This window comes from Equus caballus, chromosome 14 (assembly GCF_041296265.1).
Source record: "Equus caballus isolate H_3958 breed thoroughbred chromosome 14, TB-T2T, whole genome shotgun sequence".
In the NCBI taxonomy this organism is placed as follows: Eukaryota; Metazoa; Chordata; class Mammalia; order Perissodactyla; family Equidae; genus Equus; species Equus caballus.
The window spans coordinates 46,886,554-46,905,042 of record NC_091697.1 but is presented as its reverse complement, the minus strand read 5'-3'; the positions used below and the strand labels follow the sequence as shown (position 1 = coordinate 46,905,042).

At 42.6% G+C, this 18,489-nt stretch overlaps 1 protein-coding gene across 16 annotated transcripts in view; it reads right to left on the bottom strand.

Annotated features, from left to right (window-relative positions):
- Nucleotides 1–1,195: 1,195 nt before the first annotated feature.
- The window catches only part of PPP2R2B (protein phosphatase 2 regulatory subunit Bbeta), a 436,815-nt gene continuing 419,521 nt past the window's right edge, over nucleotides 1,196–18,489 (bottom strand). For all 16 annotated transcript variants that reach the window (XM_023617485.2, XM_023617484.2, XM_070233097.1 and 13 more), the window contains 3 exons: nucleotides 12,366–12,535; nucleotides 4,634–4,725; nucleotides 1,196–1,921 (listed from right to left, as the gene is read on the bottom strand). In XM_023617485.2, coding sequence (XP_023473253.1) covers nucleotides 1,642–1,921; nucleotides 4,634–4,725; nucleotides 12,366–12,535 — 542 coding nt within the window. In that variant the 3' untranslated portion in view covers nucleotides 1,196–1,641. The remainder of the gene's footprint in view (nucleotides 1,922–4,633; nucleotides 4,726–12,365; nucleotides 12,536–18,489) is intronic.

Sequence of the window (18,489 nt, the reverse complement as noted above, 5' to 3'; positions counted from 1 at the left end):
AATTGTGCTCCCTTAAGTAGTTATTTCCTTGTCAGAAAGCTGTTATTAAATAGATAGTAGCTTAGAACCAAAATATGGTTCTTTCATGACTTTTTTCTTTTCCAAAACAAATTACACTTGAAAGTTGGGACTTCTAATAAATACACAAACTGAAAGAAAATTTCTCTTTAAAATAAAAACTCTCAAGCCATTTCCCATTCACTAAGTGGAAGTTAGGGGAAATGAGTCATCATGACAGGAGCAGACACTGAGCCCAGACCCCAATTTCTGGGTACCTCCCTCCTTCTCAAATTTATGTCCTTTGAATTCATTTAGTCTCCTTCCTAGAGATGTACCACATAGAAACTTCTGGAAGTTATAAACCTGAATCCTCAACTAGGGGGAATGATGAACCAGCCTCCCCAGGTTCAATCAGACTTTACTCCAACGTCAAAGCTTCTTGATTCCCCCATATGCCATTTTTGGAGGAATTTTGGTCTGTTTTTCCAGATGGTGAGCTTGGGGGTGCATTAGAAGCTCCTGATGAGACTTTGAAATCAGCAGTTTTATTGGCCATTTTTGTTCTAGCTACAGTGGAGATTGATGGACTGTAACTTTTGGTTACCAGACCCAGGAGGAGGGGAGGGGGCTGCTTAGGAGACACACCCAAAAAAGAACAGACCAGCCTTTCTCAGGGAGCCGAGGAGGTGCCACTGCCTCCAACTTACTGCTTCGTTTAGAAGGCCAGAGAATAAACAACCAGGACTCGCCCTTTAGAAGTCAATGGAATAAATAAGCTGGAAAGGTTGAAGAGAAAAAGCCAATGAACATGTAAGGAGAGGATTTTACGGAGCCATTTAAAATTACAAAAAGCAGGAGTAACAAAGCAGGCGATGGAATCTGGCCCCCCACGGCCTTGCCAGCTCACTCTGAGAGGCACTGTGTGGAAACTGTTCCCTTTATATCCCCTGAAGCGTTCACGGCGTTTCCTAGCCAAATTCTCAGGCTGTTTCTATGGAGCTTACAAAAAAGGAGTACAGCGGGGTCGATGTGTGCCTTCCCTTCTCATTCTGCATCCTCTCCGCAGCCTCGTGAAATAAATCTCTGGCTCAAGTGAAATCATTAAAAAGAAAATGGAAAATGGGAAAAAAGAAGTGTTGTAGGGGTGGGAGATGCTGAACAGTTCTGATTTTTCACAAAACAAGGAGAATTTCTCTAAGAGTAAACGGTGTTTATTTTTTGATTTTTTTCCAATCAAATGGAATCGCTTAATTAAAAAAAAAAACTTACTTATCTCTTTTCTCTTTAAATACTACAGACAACCTCATTTTATCTCAGCAGACACCTAGAAACAAAACACGGGACCCACCAGAGAAAACTGGGCAATAAAAGCATCATCAGAAATTCAAGTCAACTATGGAAGAATTACTGTTAGCTGGCAGCTCTCAATTCTAAACAGAAGTGTCCCAGAACCTATTGGGTTTGACAAAAGTCTCTTAGAATGGGGGATCTGGGGAAGTTGGACTCCTTTTAATTCTATTCCAATTGTTTTCTGCATAGGGAAATTAAAGTCAATGCATCAAATGAAGACCCAAAGAAACATTTAAAAACGTGTTTGACTAGTATTCAGTATGTGAGATTGTTAAGTAATAACTTGTCCTCCTAGTTAACCTTGTCCTGGAATATATATAGGTTATTTGTAGCCGCCACTGCTATAATATTTTCTGAAGGATGCCAAGCTGTATGTAAGATCTTTTTGCTAAAGTCCAGACTGTCGACACTGATCTCGTCTTTTCTCCGCTTGCCCCCCACGCATACTTTTCGCGGTTTTAGGATGGCCCGGGGTTTGCTGTTTTCCCTCGAGGCCTCAAGGGTAACATCTCGCTTGGTGTTTCGGTCAAACATCCTGAAGAAGTTGTTGTAGGAGCCTGTCATGATGACACTGCAAAGCAGAGAGGAGAGAGGAAGTGACTGAGTGCTGTAGAGAAAGGCAGTGCCACATCCCTGTTGTGTCTTTCTAGAGCAAATGACACCACGCTGTGGCCAGCTTATGGCACCAAACATTTTATTAGAAACAAACCAAAAACCAAACAGGCTCTATAGGGTGACTGTTGAGTTCCTTGGGAATCACTAAGAGAAACAAGCTCTTTGGCTGGGTTTAGAAACGAAGGACCATAATAACCCTCCTTGTTACTTACTTCTGTTTGATAGGTTCCTTTCGGTCCTTTGGTTTAGTAAATGAGTCCAGTGGTTTTAATGATCCCAGCTCTACCCACCTCACATCAGGATTGTGAGGCTGGAGTGAGGTTATGAAAGGAGAAACACTTTGAAAACAATAAGTCACTGTGCACATTGAAAGCACGGCTGCCCTAGTGGGGTTTCCGGGCTGCCTGACTGCCAAGGCTTTCTTGCATCAGCGCGGTGGCAGAAATGCTGATAGTACCGCGCACTGACCCATGCGTGTCCTGCCTCTTCTAAGAACTAGCTCTAAATTCAGACTTTTCAGAGAACCTACCTGGAAAATGGATGTCATCACGGACTCACTCAGGAAGAGAGTAAACAAATTCGAATTTTAAAAGGATTTGGGATGGGGAAATAAGATTTTGTAGTGGACTGACAGATGGTTTCTACATTTTTACAAGAGTTATCCGCTCTCAGGCGTATCTACAATTGATCAAGAAGAGCAGTGAATGCCAAAAGCCTTCCAGAAGCAAGGGACTGAATGTTTAACGGTGACAGGTTGGACGTGGTGACAGGTTGAGGGGGAGATAGTGCTCCTCATGTGGCTGTCCCCTGGAGAGGCTGGAGAGGCTTTGATTCTGGATGAAGCTCTGCTTGGCTGGTTAGGACGGGAGAGTGCAGCGTCTCATCTGTTTTCATGTGACTTGGGTATGTAGAGAGGTGCAGGAAACTGACAAGATGGGGCTACAGCAAGGGATAAGAGTTTGGGTACTTCGTAGCTGTGCCAGGCAAATTAATCAAGGGTTAGATTTTGTTATTCTGGCCCGGGAACTGATGCTGTGAAACGTGTTTGTCTCTGTAGCAGAGTGAGCTGTTATTACCTTGTCAGGCGGGTGCTGAGTGCTTGCCCCCGCGATCTCATTTCACTTCCCTTATCCCCATATAAGGGATTTATACTGGAGGAGCAGTGAGTAACTTGCACAGTGTCACACTGCTAGGAAGCGGCAAAGCTGGGCCTCCAACCCACATCTGCCCGACTGCAGGGCAGAAGCATTCAGCCACTTGGCCTCGCTGCCTCTCACGCACTGACATTCGCTTCCCCCACCGTCACCCAACTTGTTTTTAAACCAGCAAGTGAAAAGTCTTTTTTAGGAAAAAAAATCTCAACCTTATCTGAACCAAAAATAAAATTTTCCAGTTGTGATGTTGTGGAAAGAATGTTGATCTCAGGATTCAAACTCAAAACTTCTTACTCTTGTCTTTACTACTTACTAGTTCACAAGCTTGGGCAGGTTACTTTATCTTGCTGAGCCTCAGTTTCTTCAACTGTAAAACGGGGATGATGAAATCAACCTTGTCAAACTATGGTCAGGATTAAATAACATGACATGTGTGAAGGTGCCTGGTACATAGTAGGTGCTTAATAAATGTTGTTTTTGAATCTAGGCTAAGATAGAGGGGAAATTGGAGCAATAACAACAACAAATACATAAATAATAATATCTATTAAGTAATAAACAATAAATTATATATGTATTTAAATAAAAATAGATAATAAAATAATAGGGCTGGGGTTAGCTTCTCTCCCCCTTGGGAGCTTTTGTTCATACATCACAGGTGCCTTGCTCTTTCTTCTCTCTGCCCTATACCAACTGGATGGCGTGACTTAGGTCCTCGGCCACATCATGATTCCTTCCAGGGCCCTAAGCGGAGGGGTCATTTTGGTTCATTGGCAGAAAAATCCAAACAAGGGTCAGAGAGAGAGAGCTCGTGTTCACTGAAAGCTGGAATCTGAGCGCTTTGCCAAGACAGGATTTCCATGCCCCCAAGCACTGTTGCTGGTGCCGCCTTCATCACGGAACAGCCTCCCTGATAGCCTATACATAGTTCTCCTGGAAGTCAGAGAATCATCTGTATGTGTCAAACTAAAAATGAACTATTGGGAAGTAATATGAAGTATTGCTGAAATCAAAGGGCTTCAAACAGTAATAAATCACTTTGAGAGAATATGATAAATGAGACCAAGGAGAATTCAGCTAATGAACCACCAGAGCCTTTGGTCAGGTCTATACCAGCAGCTTCAAGGGATAATTTTCAATTTAGAAAGTGCACTTCACAGTAATCTGAACTATTCACGCTGGAATTTGTCAGGGATTATTAGTGATTTTCGTTTTAGGCATGGTAACCTAGCTTCGGGGGTGTCTTGTACGTAGAAGATAGGATTTTCTCGTTGATGTTGAATGGTCACCTACACCAGGCCCGAAAGAAGTTTCAAGGGTCTCACTACATCTTCCCCTTCTTTCCAGGCCTGACCTCAAGGGGAAGCCAGTGACCCACACACGGCCTCCCTGCTAGGCCTCGGGGCCGGATTTTGACCTCCCTGTGGCTGTACCCTCTCAGGATAAACGCCCAGGGCCTCTGCAAGGAGACAGCCTGCCTTCAGAAGGATCCCCAGCCACACAGCCTTTCTTACCTGTCTGACCCATTCCACACACACTCAAATTTATCAAAAATGCAGTCATTTTCGTAGAGGGAGCACAACTTGCTGCGGAGGTAGTCATGAACCTAGGGGGGAAACACATCAAGAGGGTCAGTTATTATCTTTAAAAATGATTATTTCTGTGACTACTTCCTCTTTTGGTGTGAGCTGTTAATTCTCTCAGTGTAAAATGTGCCTGGAATCAGATGGCTTGGGCTTTTCCAGCTGAGGGACATTAGCGTGGGTTGGTGAGCTGCTTACGTGGCTAGTGTGGATTAATCAAGCTTCCTCAGGTAGACGGTGGCTAGAGCGGTGCCTGCTAAGTGGTGGATTCCCATTTTCTAAGCTGATTTGCTAACAGGAATTAGAGGACACCATGCATTCAGTCTTTTATTCAACAAATATTTATTGAATGACTGCTATGTGCTTGGGATTGAGCAGCGAATAGAATACCCTTGCTGAGCTTTCATCCAAAGGTGGGGGCAGATGACCAGTTCACATGGGCCCTTTATGCTGAATAAGGTGAAGAGACACCCCAGAGAGGGTCGCTGAGCCTGCTGTGCTGTGATAATGTAGGAGTGTGAGGACGAAGGCAGGGAGACCAGTTATCATGGGATGACGGACGGTGGGTGGGACCAGGGCAATAGCGGTGCTGGGAAGTGATCAGATTCTCAACATGTTTGGAGGGAGAACTGATGTGATTTGTGGATGGATTATGTGTGAAGTGTGAAGAGAAGAACAGGAGTCAAAGATGGCTTCTGGATCTTTCTCTTGAGCAAGTAGAAGGACGGAGTTGCCATGTTCATTTTTGGGTACCATAATTTGGGTCCGATAACAAAGTGGAGCTGTCATAGACTCTGATGTGAAAGGCGCTGTCCTGGAGTATGTGGCAATTCTCTCCTGACTGTTTCTAGTGTTTGGTGAAATAAGAAGCCACTTTACCAGCTGAAAGTGAGGAAGGGGAGGGAAATGGTTGGGAAACTGTGATGGATTGCTGGAAGGCACTGAGGGCCACTTGAAATTGTTGGATGTGAATTTTAAATGAGACTGGTCAGCATGGTTGAGTAATTTTCTACAGCTACATTTAGCAATTGAGGTGTAGATGCCAAAAAAGCAGATGAACAAGGCTTAGAAGGTAGTGACCTGGGTTCAGTTTTTCTCTGAGGGAGATCCCTTCTGAACCTGCTAGTAGGGAAGGGTAATAATAAAAGGCATACACAATATGCTAGCTTGTTGTTATTGGCCAGGACCCTTAGCCATAAAATCTCATTTCATCTCTAAAACATGTTATGATATAGGTACTGTGATTCTCTTCACTTCACTTGGAGCATGAAGTACAGGGGTATGGCATCATTTGTCCAAGATCACACAGGAAAGAAAATGACAGGATGGGAACTGAACCCCAGTATTTGGGTTCTGGAGGATGCACTCTTGACTACTCTAGCACTCTGCCTCCCACTTGCTCTGCCACGTTAGTCTCATCTTACGTTGGGTCTCAGTCCTACATAGGAGCTATGATAATGAATCGAAGCAAGGTCAAGAGGGAGACAAAATTGGGTGAAGGCAGAGGGATGTTATAAAAAACATTGTTTTAACTTTGTTTAAATTAAGAGTGATGCTTCAATCTCCCTTTTCCTGCAGCCTAGACTCCTTCTCCTCCCTTGACCCCAGAGTCCTGCTGGATGCTGAGTTCAGAGGCTCAGCTGTGTGCTTAGTACTGGGCAAAGGAATAAGGTCAGATTCATCCCATGTTCCATTAGATGTTTTGGGTATTTAAAAGCTCTCTGAGTTATTTGGACAGTGTAAGTATTTTTCTAACTCTGCAAATTAATTTCCTCCACCTTTACTCTCTTGTTCCCAAACAGTTCTGGGCCTCGTCAGGGTACGTGCTTCGGCGCTATCATGATAAAGGAATCTACCTGCGGCAGGGCTGTCGGTGTTGCTAGATGGGGAACGGGGATGCAAGGGTGAGGCTTGTGTCCTGTGCTTGGTATCTCTGCTATAAATTAATTCATTGTCTTTCCCTTCCTCTCTTGCCACCTTTTGGCATATGAGAAGGGGCTCAAGTCTGATCTAGAAGGCCATTTCTGTTTGTTAAGAATCTGAGCAAAGGAACAAAGAAGAGTCCAAGGGAAAAAAGAGGATTGATTCTTGGTCTTGACCAGGGGTTGGCAGAGTTTTTCTATAAAGGGCCAGAAAGTAAATATTTGTGCTTTGTAGGCCATATGCTCTCCATTACAACCACTCAATTCTGCCATTATAATGCAAAAGTAGCCCTCGGTAATAAATAAACAAATGTGGGGGGGTTGTGTTCCAATAAAACTTTATTTACAAAAATGGGTGGCAGAGAGGATTGGCCTCTGGGTCATACTTTTGCCTACCCCTGGTTTTTTTCCTACCTTTTGTTGACTTTACTATTGACTTGCTTCTGGGCTCTGTGTAATAAAGGGGCAAGAGGGCTGGGGCTTCTGAAGGGCAAGGATGCCAAGTTGGGAATTAATCCAGTGGGCAATGGAAGCCGAATTTGTTATTCCAGTACTCCAGCTCTCCTACTTTTTGGAGGAAAAGATGAGCGTAATAGATCCTTATTTTCAGCCTTATCTCGCCCTCCCTAATCCTTCCCCTTATCTGGTATGGAGCATTTTTAACACAAGGCACAGATGTGAGTGTTCTGAGGTAGGGGGAACAAGTTTTCAGAACACTTGGTTAAGCAGGTTTCTATGATGCCTGTAGGACTTCTCAGAGTCCTACAATGGTCAAGGAATTGTAAAATTGTAAGCAAGGGATAGAATATTATTTTATTTCACTATAAATAAAAAGGTTTTATTTTCACTCTATTTTTTTTTTGGTAGGGGAAGTACCAAATATTATCTTGAAAATAATTAGGATTTTGACAGGTAGAGAGGGGGCAGAGCAGTAAGGTTTATAAATAGGGCAGTAGTGTGTCTTTGAAGGCCTGGCTCAGTCTGTCTTCTTCTTTATGAACCTTTCCTGACCCCTGACCATTCACCTTTGGCATTCTGTCTTAGAAAAACGCCACAGGTGAGTAATAAATATCAAAAAGTGTGTGCTCTGGCAGCATGGGCCGATTAGCAGGAAACACATTGCCAAGAACTCTACAAATAATTCTTGAAAGACGAAAGTCAGGAGAGATTCAAGCGAAAATCTAGTCTGAACCATTATTTTCTCCTCCCCAGCATCTAAGCTCTGGGACGGTCCTGCCTGCCTCCAATTGAGGGCATCTGAAGGAAAAGAACATCTGCTATGATGGTATGTTGTCTTTATGTTCTGTTGTTAAAAAAAAAACCTCAGGCAAATGAGGTAGATCTTTTTCCATCAGAGGAGGGAATAAGGTAAGATACATAGGTGAGAAACATCGAAAGAGCCACGCAAGAGAGAATTTAAAGCTCCTCCTATGTGATGCTTCTCTCTTCATGCTCCAAATATTATTTCTTTTCTGTGTTCCTATTATCTTGTGTATGGCCTTCTTGAGCCTGTTGAACCAAATGGAGCCTCCCAATGCAGTGGTCTCAAATTATGAACTTGCAGAAGCCTGCTGTTGTATGGTTAATGGACTGCTCATGAGGCTGAGCAAGAGTAAATGCTATTATATTTAGGGGGTTGACAAACTTTCCTGTAAAGAGTCAGATAGTAGGAATTCTAGGCTTTGCGGGCCATATGGTCTCTGTCACATGGCCATGAAAGCAGCCAGGGATAATATGTAAACGATCAGGTGTGGCTGTGTTTCAATAAAACTCCTTTTACAAAAACAGATGGCTGGAGTTTGCCAACCCCTGTTCTATAGGAAAACTTGAAAATAGCTCGTCGTACTTGTCTACAGCTTGTTATTCATGGAAACATGCTTGAGATGGGTTGATGCATGTATGAAAATACACAGTAGGAGTGTTACCTGTTTCCCTGCCCAGGAAGGCAGTAATAATGGATTATGGAATTCTTTCCCATTGGACCAGCCTCAATCTTTTTCAACAGTGTTCTAGACACTCAGAGTTTATTTACCATTTTTGCTATAGTATATAAATTTAGCTAAATTGCTTTGAAATATGTCATTTAATGTTAAAATAAGTTAAAATAAAATTTTATAATATTTCATTTCTATTTTGTAGTGTTCTACAAAGGAGACTTCCCAGTCTACCACTAGCTGAACGTGAACGTGGTTTGAGAACCTTGATCTTAAAATGCTGATTATTCCATGTCATAGCTAGTTAGCTGTGTTCTAAAACTAGCTTTCTTCTAAAAGCCTTTCCCTAAAATCAAAGTACTAATCCCTCTCGCCTAAATCTACTTTTCTCTGATCAAGGCTCTCCAGAAGGCCACCCCTTTGTCAATACCACCCACCCTCGGGCTCTGGTTCCCATTGTCTCTCTTTTGTATTAAGGGTTGTAACTCTAGGTGGTTTGTCTGTGCAGCTGGAAGAGAACACAGCCCTGGGCTGAAGATGAAGGGCTGGGAGAGCGAGCTCGGGGGCAGGTGATGTGGAGCTGGTCCCTGAAGTCTGAATAGGATTTGGGGAACAAGATTCTCTATATACAGGGCATGCTATTTGAACCACAGGGGTAACCAAACTATATCAGTTACATGTGTGGTCGTGAATTCTGGTCCCCAAACCTTTTTACGGCACCCTCTGGGACTCACAGTCAGTCATCAAAGTCCTCGGTCTTTTCAACCTCCTCTCTGGCCTTTCCTTCTTCTTCCTCTGAGTGAAATATGGCTCTCCCCTGAAGATACTACTTCTCTTGAGGCCACTCAAGTGGTGGCTGGATTTTTGCTCTCATGTGCCAAGGCTGGGTGGGCTCCTTGTTTCAGTCTAAAGTCTTCAGCTCCTCTGAAGTCATGCCATCAAACTAACCTTCCTGCTACCCATCCTTCTTACAGCCATCAACAGTTCTCAGTCACTTTGCCTCATTCCTTGAAGCGATTCTAGCACCGCGATCTCTGTTACTTAGCCTCATCATTTTCAGTGACTTTTGTCCTTTGCTTCCTTGGTCATATTAGGAGCCTTGTCATTCCTATAACTGTACCTGTTTAACAAATATTCCTCTATTGCTACCTCCTATCATTTTTACTTCACTCCCTCTAGTATCCTGATTCTATCAATTCTTCAAATCCATTTTTCTGACTGCTTTCCCCTGCCCATTATTTTCCTCCTTATTTCCCTTACATTCAGTGGTCCATCATTACAGTCACTCCCTCAGTGTATACCTTCAACAAACTTGCCTTTCTCTCTCCTTCCAGTGTACTCATTTAGCCAAACAACCCCATCACTAGTTAAATCTAACTTTCTGCCCTTTCTTACCCGCACCAAGCAGATGAATGTGGCTGGGAAGAAACAACCATATAGATTAGTCACACTTTAAATCAATAATATAAGCCTCAAGAGTATCCCTGAGCAACCCTACAACAACTCCCTAGTCAGTTCACTCTCTTAGATGAGTACACTTTTCCTTCTCACTCAGCCAATGACCTCGCTTCTTATTTTACTCAGAAAATAGAAGCAATAAGAAGAAACCATCTACATGGTTCCATCACAAAATTTATGAACCCATTGCGCTTGTTGCTATGTACTCTTCTGTCCTTCCTCTGATGGATGAATTGTCCATCTTCCCATCAAAGGCCAATTCTGCAATGGACTCTGTTCCCTCTTGCTTCCCTCAAGGAGTTTGCTGCTTCAATTTTTTCCCTCTCTACATGTGATAACTTCTTTAAGCCTGTATCCCATTCTAGCTACCACCCCATTTCTCTGCTCCCCTACAGAACAAAATTTCTTGAAACAGTTCTCCATACTCATTATGTTCACATCCTCTATTCACAGTCTCTCTTGAACCCACTCCGATCAGACATTCATTCGTACCACTTCACCTACACCTCTTTCACGAAGGTTGCTGATAATCTCCACATTACTGAATCAAATGGTGATCCAGTCCTTTCTTACTTGGCTCAGCATTTGGCAGTTGGTGACTTCCTCTTCCTTGAGACAGCATCTTCAGTTGGCTTCCAGGACACTCCTTTCAGTTTTCCTCCTACCTCACTGGTACTTTTCTCCAATCTCTTGTCAAATCCATTTCTCTTCCCAACCTGTAAACACTGGGGTCCCAGGGCACGGTTCCTGACCTCTTCTTTTCTCTAGGATATTTCCAGACTCACACTGAGCTGTCTACTTGCCATTTCTGGATGTTTAATTGGCTCCACAAGTCCAAAACCGAACTCTCAATTTCCTCATCTACATAAAATGGCAATCCCATTTTTCTAATAAACTTTGGAGTGATCCTTGGTGCCTCTTTCCTCTTACTTCTCACATCAAATTTGTCATCAAATCCTGTTGGTTTTACCTTGGAAATATATCCATTGCTAATACCCTTATCTAAGCTACCATCACCCCTTGCCAGAATGTTGCAATAACTTCCTAACTATTCTCTCTGTCTCCTCACGTGCCCCCTCCTAGTCTCTCCTCACCAGCACAATCAGGATGTTCACTTTAAAATGTTAGTCAATGATGAAAATGTTCTGGAATTGGATAGTGGTGATAGTTCCACAACTTTGTGAATATACTAATGTACACCTGGAAAGGGTGAATATTATGCTATGTGAATTATGTTTCCAGAAAAAATATGTAAATCAAATTCCTTTGGCTAGAATTTCCCCCTTCTTTTTATCTAACCTAAGAAATCTTAAAATAAGACCAGTTTATCCCTGCCTCTTGATCCTTGCTTCAACTGTACTCTTGCCTGGAATTAGCTTCTTCAAATCTTTTCTACCTCAAAGTCTGGTCTTCTTCTTTCAAAAAAGTCATTCTAAACACCGCCCTCTCCTTTGTTCCCTTCGTCAGCTAATCTACCAAGCATCTAGCCAATGCTTAAGTCAGACACCTCCTCACAGTCTTCTTGGTTCCTTTTCCCTTCACCTTCAATCAGCAAGCGAGCCTCACAGAGTCTCCATCCTGCCTCTCCCTCCCTCTCTGCATGCCACTGTGTCAGGCAAAATTGCCAGTGTCTCCTCCTGTCTAAATTCCTTTAATCTCCTTGGCAAACTGCAATGTCAAACACACAGTAAAAACAAAAAATTCATAATGTCATTTCCTGTGCAAAACCTTTCAATGGCTCCCTATTGTACTGAGATTAAGACAGAATAACCTAATCGACTCCACCAGGGCCTATGACCCCACGCTCTTCTTTCTGCCCCTGTGTTCCATATTCAAGGTGTAAAGAACTATTTTCCAAACACACCACATTTCTCTTGACACCAGGCCTTCGAACATACTGTTCTTCTAAGAATACAATTTTTCTGGCTAGCCTGTGGCAGTCAAGACTCAGCCGAAGGGTCACTTCTTCAGGACAGCCTTTCTCACTGGGCTGGCCCTCCCTGTATGGGTTCCTGTGGCACTCAGTATCATCTCTTCCATCACTGCACATTCAATTCCCTGTCCATCATCTGGCTTTTCCACTGGACAGTCAGCTCCACGAGAGCAGGCCCCTGTCTGTCTTCTTCATCTCTGTATCTGTAGTGTCCATCCCACAGTAAGTGCTAAGTTAGACTGAACTCTAGCCCCTCCATATGCACCCCTGCCTTAAAGCCTATGGCACTTACAGGCTGTACCATTTTATTATCACGATGTGCTGTTTTTTTTCCTTCTGCGTTGTAAGACTTTGCAGGCAGAGGAAGTCTGCAAAGGAAATGCTCAATATACCTATGGATGGGTGGTGGTCTATACCTGGTAAGTCTCGATGGGGCGGTTTTCCATGTTGAGATCCCACACTTTAACTGTCAGATAGTCTCTGGTCATGATATACCTCCCGCTGTGGCTGAATTTCACATCCGAAATCGAAGAGATAATTTCAGAGAAAAATGACCTGTTGCTGGGATCTTCCGGCTCTTCAAAAACTGCAGAACAGAGGCAAAACAAGAAGAATTTAGAACATCTTTATCAACTGACTCTAACATGTTTGGGCTGGCAAGAAAGCCAACAGCTGAACTGGGACTAGGGCTGGAATCTGCAGAATGTAAGTTGCTGATAGAGAACTGTCAGCTTCCTGGCAGCAGGAAAAGCTGACCCTGGTTTCTTTATTTTCTTTCTCTTGGTAGGACTGGCATGGGAAATGTCCCATCCATAGATCTGGCACTGACCATTTTTCCAAGCTCCAGGTCTACTATGTATTTATAGTACTTATATATATGGATATATAACTCCATTTCACATTGCCCCTGGTCTCTGGGTGTTATGGCACATACCAAAACCCGAGTCATCTTACATGCTTAAAAATTTTCCTTACAGCTTTTTTCAGATATAATTCACAGACTATAACATTTGCTAACTTATGGTTTAGTGTAATCATGTCATTGTGCGACCATCACCACAATCTAAATTTAGAACATTTCATCAACTCCCCTAAAAAACTCCATACCCATTAGCAGTTACTCCCCATTCTCTACTCCTGCAGCCCTAGGCAACCACTAATCTATTTTCTGGTTCTATGGAATTACCTATTCTGGAAATTTCCCATAAGTGGAATCATACAACTTGCATTTTTTTGTGACTAGTTTCTTTCCCTTAGTGTAATGGTTTCAAGTTCATCCATGTTGTAGCATCTATCCGTACTTCATTCCTTTTTATGGTTGAATAATATTCCCCATTGCATGGATATACCATGCATATTATTCTGTTCATCAGTTGATAGACATTTGGGTTGTTCCTACGTTTTGACTATTGTGAATAATGCTGTTATGAATATTCATGTACAAGTTTTGTGTGGATGTATGTTTTCATATCTCTTGGATCACGGTGTTTAATAGTGGGCTTTGTTGCCTTGGGTCTAAGGTCACACTGCCAATTACTAATTGTGTCATCTTGGGCAAGTTACTTACCTTTCCTGTGCCTCAGTCTCATCAGTAAACTGTGGCTACAATGTTGTTTGTGGATTTTGTGCATTTCCTCTAATGTCCAGGCCCTTATTAGTTCTCTCAGTAGCTTCAGCTGATTTCCACTCACAGGAATAAAGTCGTGGCTCCTCAGTTTGATATGGAAGCCCATTGTAAGCTGCCTTGTCTTTCTACCTTGCTTTTGCACTTCTCTGGTTCACGTTGAATGTATAGAGTATATCTTGACATTGCACATTTCTGTGCTCTGCCTGATCATTTCTCCTTCATTGTTTCAAATTCTGCTTGATTCATAGCTCTCATGTTTTATGTGTTATTTTAGCCCCAAATGATTTTTTTTTTCTTTGAAGCACCATCATAGTTGGTCTGGCCCATTTATTTAGTATTTGCTTAGGTACTTTAACAGTGAAACAATCATTTTTCACATTATTATTTAACATTCCATGGGTTTGTCTTATCTCAATTAGGATGTGGGTTCCTGAGGGCAGGACTATGGTTCTTCTTATGTTTGTACTGAGAGTCTTGCACACAACCATTCAATAAATATTTGATGATTGATTGGAACCAAAGCCAGATAAATTAATGATTCTTTGCTCTCTAGGGGCTTAGCACATGTGATGTCAAGCTATATATACTTACTGATAATTATTTTTGACCTACAAGAATGGCAATTAAGTATAGTTCCACTTAATAAGTGTTTGTATCACCATTTTGGCTGAACCAAACAGCCTACAGGTTACTGAGTGAACTCATCCCCCAAGGCTTCCTCTTCCTGCCTGCTCAATGCACTCACATAGTCAGTCTCAAATTCTACGTAGGAAACCTAAGATTATAATGAGTTGTCTTTCAAACCTTGCTGAATTAAACCATGAGCCAAAGCAAAATACTAATATTAAAGAGAACAAAAAAACCCAATCAATCAGAATTGAACTTGAGAATTAAAAAATCCATTGAAATGGAAAAACATGAGCTTATTACAGTCTCTGACCCAAAGTCTCAATCCATGTGCTTATCTCTTGGACTTCAATCAAGCAATTAATGAAGACCCCTGGACTCTGATTGGTATCCTCATTGCTGAGAAGCAGATTTTCATATTAGTTTCTATTTCAGGTAATCTCATTAGGACCAGGGGCTTAGGAACTCCAGACACACCCCATGCAAACACCTCAACAGAGAGAGGAGTGGAACTCTGAGACTTGGTCACCTCCACCTGATGCACCTGTAAAGACAGCTTGAGGCCGTAGCGGGAAGGGCTCAGCAATCTCTGCTCTGGATCAGTTAATTCCTGCCTCTGTCATTTACCAGCTATTCACATTCTATTTACTACTCTGAGATTCAGTTTTCCAAGCTGCAGAACGGGGATGCATATTGCTTGGTACATGGTAGGTCCTCAATAAATGTCAGTCGCTATTTTTATCATCATTAGCGTGCACTGCTTCTGTATTGGCCAATCATATTTCACTCATGAAGACTCTTGAGAATTTGGGACTGAGGACCACAGAACCTGTGGGATATTGAAATGTCATAAAGGACATTTACAAGGTTATACCTGGGAATCTGTTCTGTAAATACTTGGCATACAGGGGGCCCAGCATGGCAACATTGCAAGGCCTCAAAATGAAAGCCCTAGACGATGGAGGTGAAATGAAAGAAAACAATTCTTTAACCAACCCACCACTAATTATTTACATAGGATACACAGGATATGTATACAGGATAAGTATAACATACCAACCAGCACAGCACTTTGTAGTTCATTCTATGCATATCCAAGTCTTAATATCAACTCCATGAATTCTTTTCATTCATTCAGCAGCAACGTGTAATAGTGTGAACAATTACTGTTTGTTTATGGGAAGCTTATTGTGTTCCAGGCCCTGTGATTTACGGGTTTTATCTCATGATCCTTACAATGATCCTTGAAGTAGGAATGATGATTCCTTAGTTTATAGATGTGGAAAACTAAGGCACAGAGAGGTTTTGTAACCTGTCCAAGGACAACACAGCTACGCAGAGTGGGAGCTGTGCTATGAATCAGGACTGTCTGACTTCAAAGTCTTTGTTCTTAACCATAATGCAATTCTGTCTTGTACTATGTATAAGACCTTATTTTAGGAGCTGTAAGAAGATATCAGGGTAGAATCGATTTAGAATCATGGAATTATAAAACTGGAAGGCTCTTTTGGGGCTAGCCCTGTGGCCAAGTGGTTAAGTTCATGCGCTCTGCTTCACTGGTCCAGGGTTTCACTGGTTTGGATCCTGGACGCAGACCTAGGACCACTCATCAGGCCAAGTTTAGGCAGCGTCCCACAGAACACAACCAGAAAGACCTACAACTATGTACTGGGGGGCTTTGGGGAGAAGAGGAAGAAAAGAAAAAAAAGAGTGGAAACTGGAAGACTCTTTTTTTTCTGGTTATCACACTCATTTTTTTTTATTATGCATTAATTAGATGAAAGTTAGTGGAAGGGTTCTGCATGATGATTAGTTCTACTCTATCCTTTTATACAGCCAAAGTCCTTAAGAGAGTGAATCCATTTCAAACACTTAGGAGCATGGCTTCTACACCTAGGATTCATGAGTTCAAGCCTTACGCCATCAGTGGCAAGTATAGACTGGGGACCCTAGGACTTTGTATGACCTGTCAAAACCCTCACCACAAAAAGCCCAGACTCTCAGGCCATTGCTCACCCCTGGATCCTAATCCCTGTGGCCTGTCAGCGATGAGGCACCTTTTCCTCCCACTGTCCCTCTCCCCCAGTTAATGTGCATTGCAATTTAATATATTTTATTTGTCTCCCCTAATAGAATGCAAGCTCTATGAGGGCAGGGGGTTTTGTTTTGCTGTATTCCCTGGAAAATAGGAGGTGCTCAGTAAATATATGTTAAATGAGTGAATATTGACAAACCATTTTAATTTTTAAATGAAAATAATACCTATCAATTAAACAGGTCCTGAAAGGAACCTATCTAAGCAATGCTTTATTCACTTCAGATTTGTTTCTTTAAGTCTTTGAAAAGTAGGAGAAACTATACTCCATGGGAAGTCATCTGTAATACGAGGTTTTCACTAAGTCAGGCTGAGCAATCCTTTATCAGCTATTTAAGTGTCTTTTATACGCAGGCACACACATGCACAACACTTAGTACATGACCTAGAACACACAAATAAAAAGCATTTGTTGGATGGACACATGCCAGGCCCTGTACTACAAGCCAAGGACACAAGGAGTAAGACAGATCCAGTCTTACCCTCATGGGACTCACAGGCTAGAGGAAGAGATAAATGTTAAACAATTATACAAGGTTAGTTATGGATGTGAATAAGTGAGGTTTTACTGCATTATCAGAGGGGAATAAAGGTGCTGGGGAAGCAGTGAGTGGAACGCAAATGGACCCTTCCTGTGTGTTCCATGTACTCTACTGAACGTGTGGTACAAAGGTGTCTAGTGCTTGAGTGATAGATCTTGGGACAAATCAAAACTGGAACTTCTCCTGGAGGCCGTTGGCTTGGCATTAGAAATCCTGCTGACCTGCAGGATTTCCAACTGGCTTTTAGAAAATAAAGACGTCAAGAGAAGAAAGGAAGAGAGCCATGGTGGAGATAAGACAAGCTTTGCTCCCTTTGTGAGGAAGCAGTCTTGATGAGAATCCTAATAGCCCAGACCTAGTCACTGGGGATGTGTCAGATTTGCCAACAGGGAGCTTGTGTCTCGGAGAACCCAATAATAACAGTAACACCAACAATAATGGCATTTGCTACCATTTCTTAGGCCTCATGCTTTGCATACATTATCCCATTTAACGCTCAGACTTATGAGGAAGGTACTCTCACTGTCCACATTTACAGATGAGACAGATCAGGAGAGGTTGAATAACTTGCCCACGATCACGCAGCTTGTGAGGAGGAGAGATGGGCTTTCAACTCACCATCTGTCTGCCTGTTACACTATCTCCCCCACCAGGGCTTTCCTTGCTTTATCAATATCATTTCTCGTTGAAACAATCAAATCAAAGTGGGCTCCTTCATGTCCTAGATATACTGGTGCATCTCTACTTCTGTGCCTCTGCTCCTCCTTACCTCTTCCTGTGCCCATCAAGGGATACTGGAAAGAACATCAGGCTGGGAGTCAGAGATGCTGAGTTGGAATCCAGCCTGGACACAAATTAGCCACCTCTTAATACCTACTTTCTGTGGAGCACTTATGCTGTGTGCTTTGCATGTATTAACTCATTCAATATTCATAGGTATTATTATTTCCCTTTTACACAAATCAGTCTACTTAGTCAACTCAGGCACAGAGTTCTACAGCTAGCAGGAGGCAGAGCCAGGATTTGAACTCGGTCTGCTTCCAGCCTATGCTCTTACCTCTGTCTTACTGCCTCTCATTTGAATGACTGGGAGCCATCAACTCTTGTGCCTGTTGACAGCCGCTAACTGAAAGGGAGGTAGGATTGCCTACCAGGTCCCTCCTAGCTCTGAGACGATAAGATCTCTGAATTCTACTAGTCTGGTCTTTCCATTTCTCTCTACTAATGCCCTTTACTCTAGGCCAGGCTTCCCAAAGCGATGTCAGCAGAACTCTCAGGAATATGTCAGAAATTCCACATTTCGAGGTCAGATGAACTTGGGAAACTCCTACTCAGTTTTAGGGGTTGACAATGCAATTAGCCTATCAAAGGTGCCAAGAAGTCCTGCAGGTAAAAAAAAAATTACCATTCTTTAGCCTAGGAATCCAGGTTTCTCAACTTTTGCACTATTGAATTTGGGGCCGGATAATTCTTTGTTGTTGGGGGACTGTAGGGTGTCTAGCCACATCCCTGGCCTCTGCCCAGTAAATCTCCAATCCCGAGCTGGGACAACCAAAAATGGCTCCAGATATTGCCAAATGTCCCCAGTGGAGCATGACTGTCCCTGATTGAGAACCACTGCCTTAATTCTGCTTTCAAATCTTATTGGA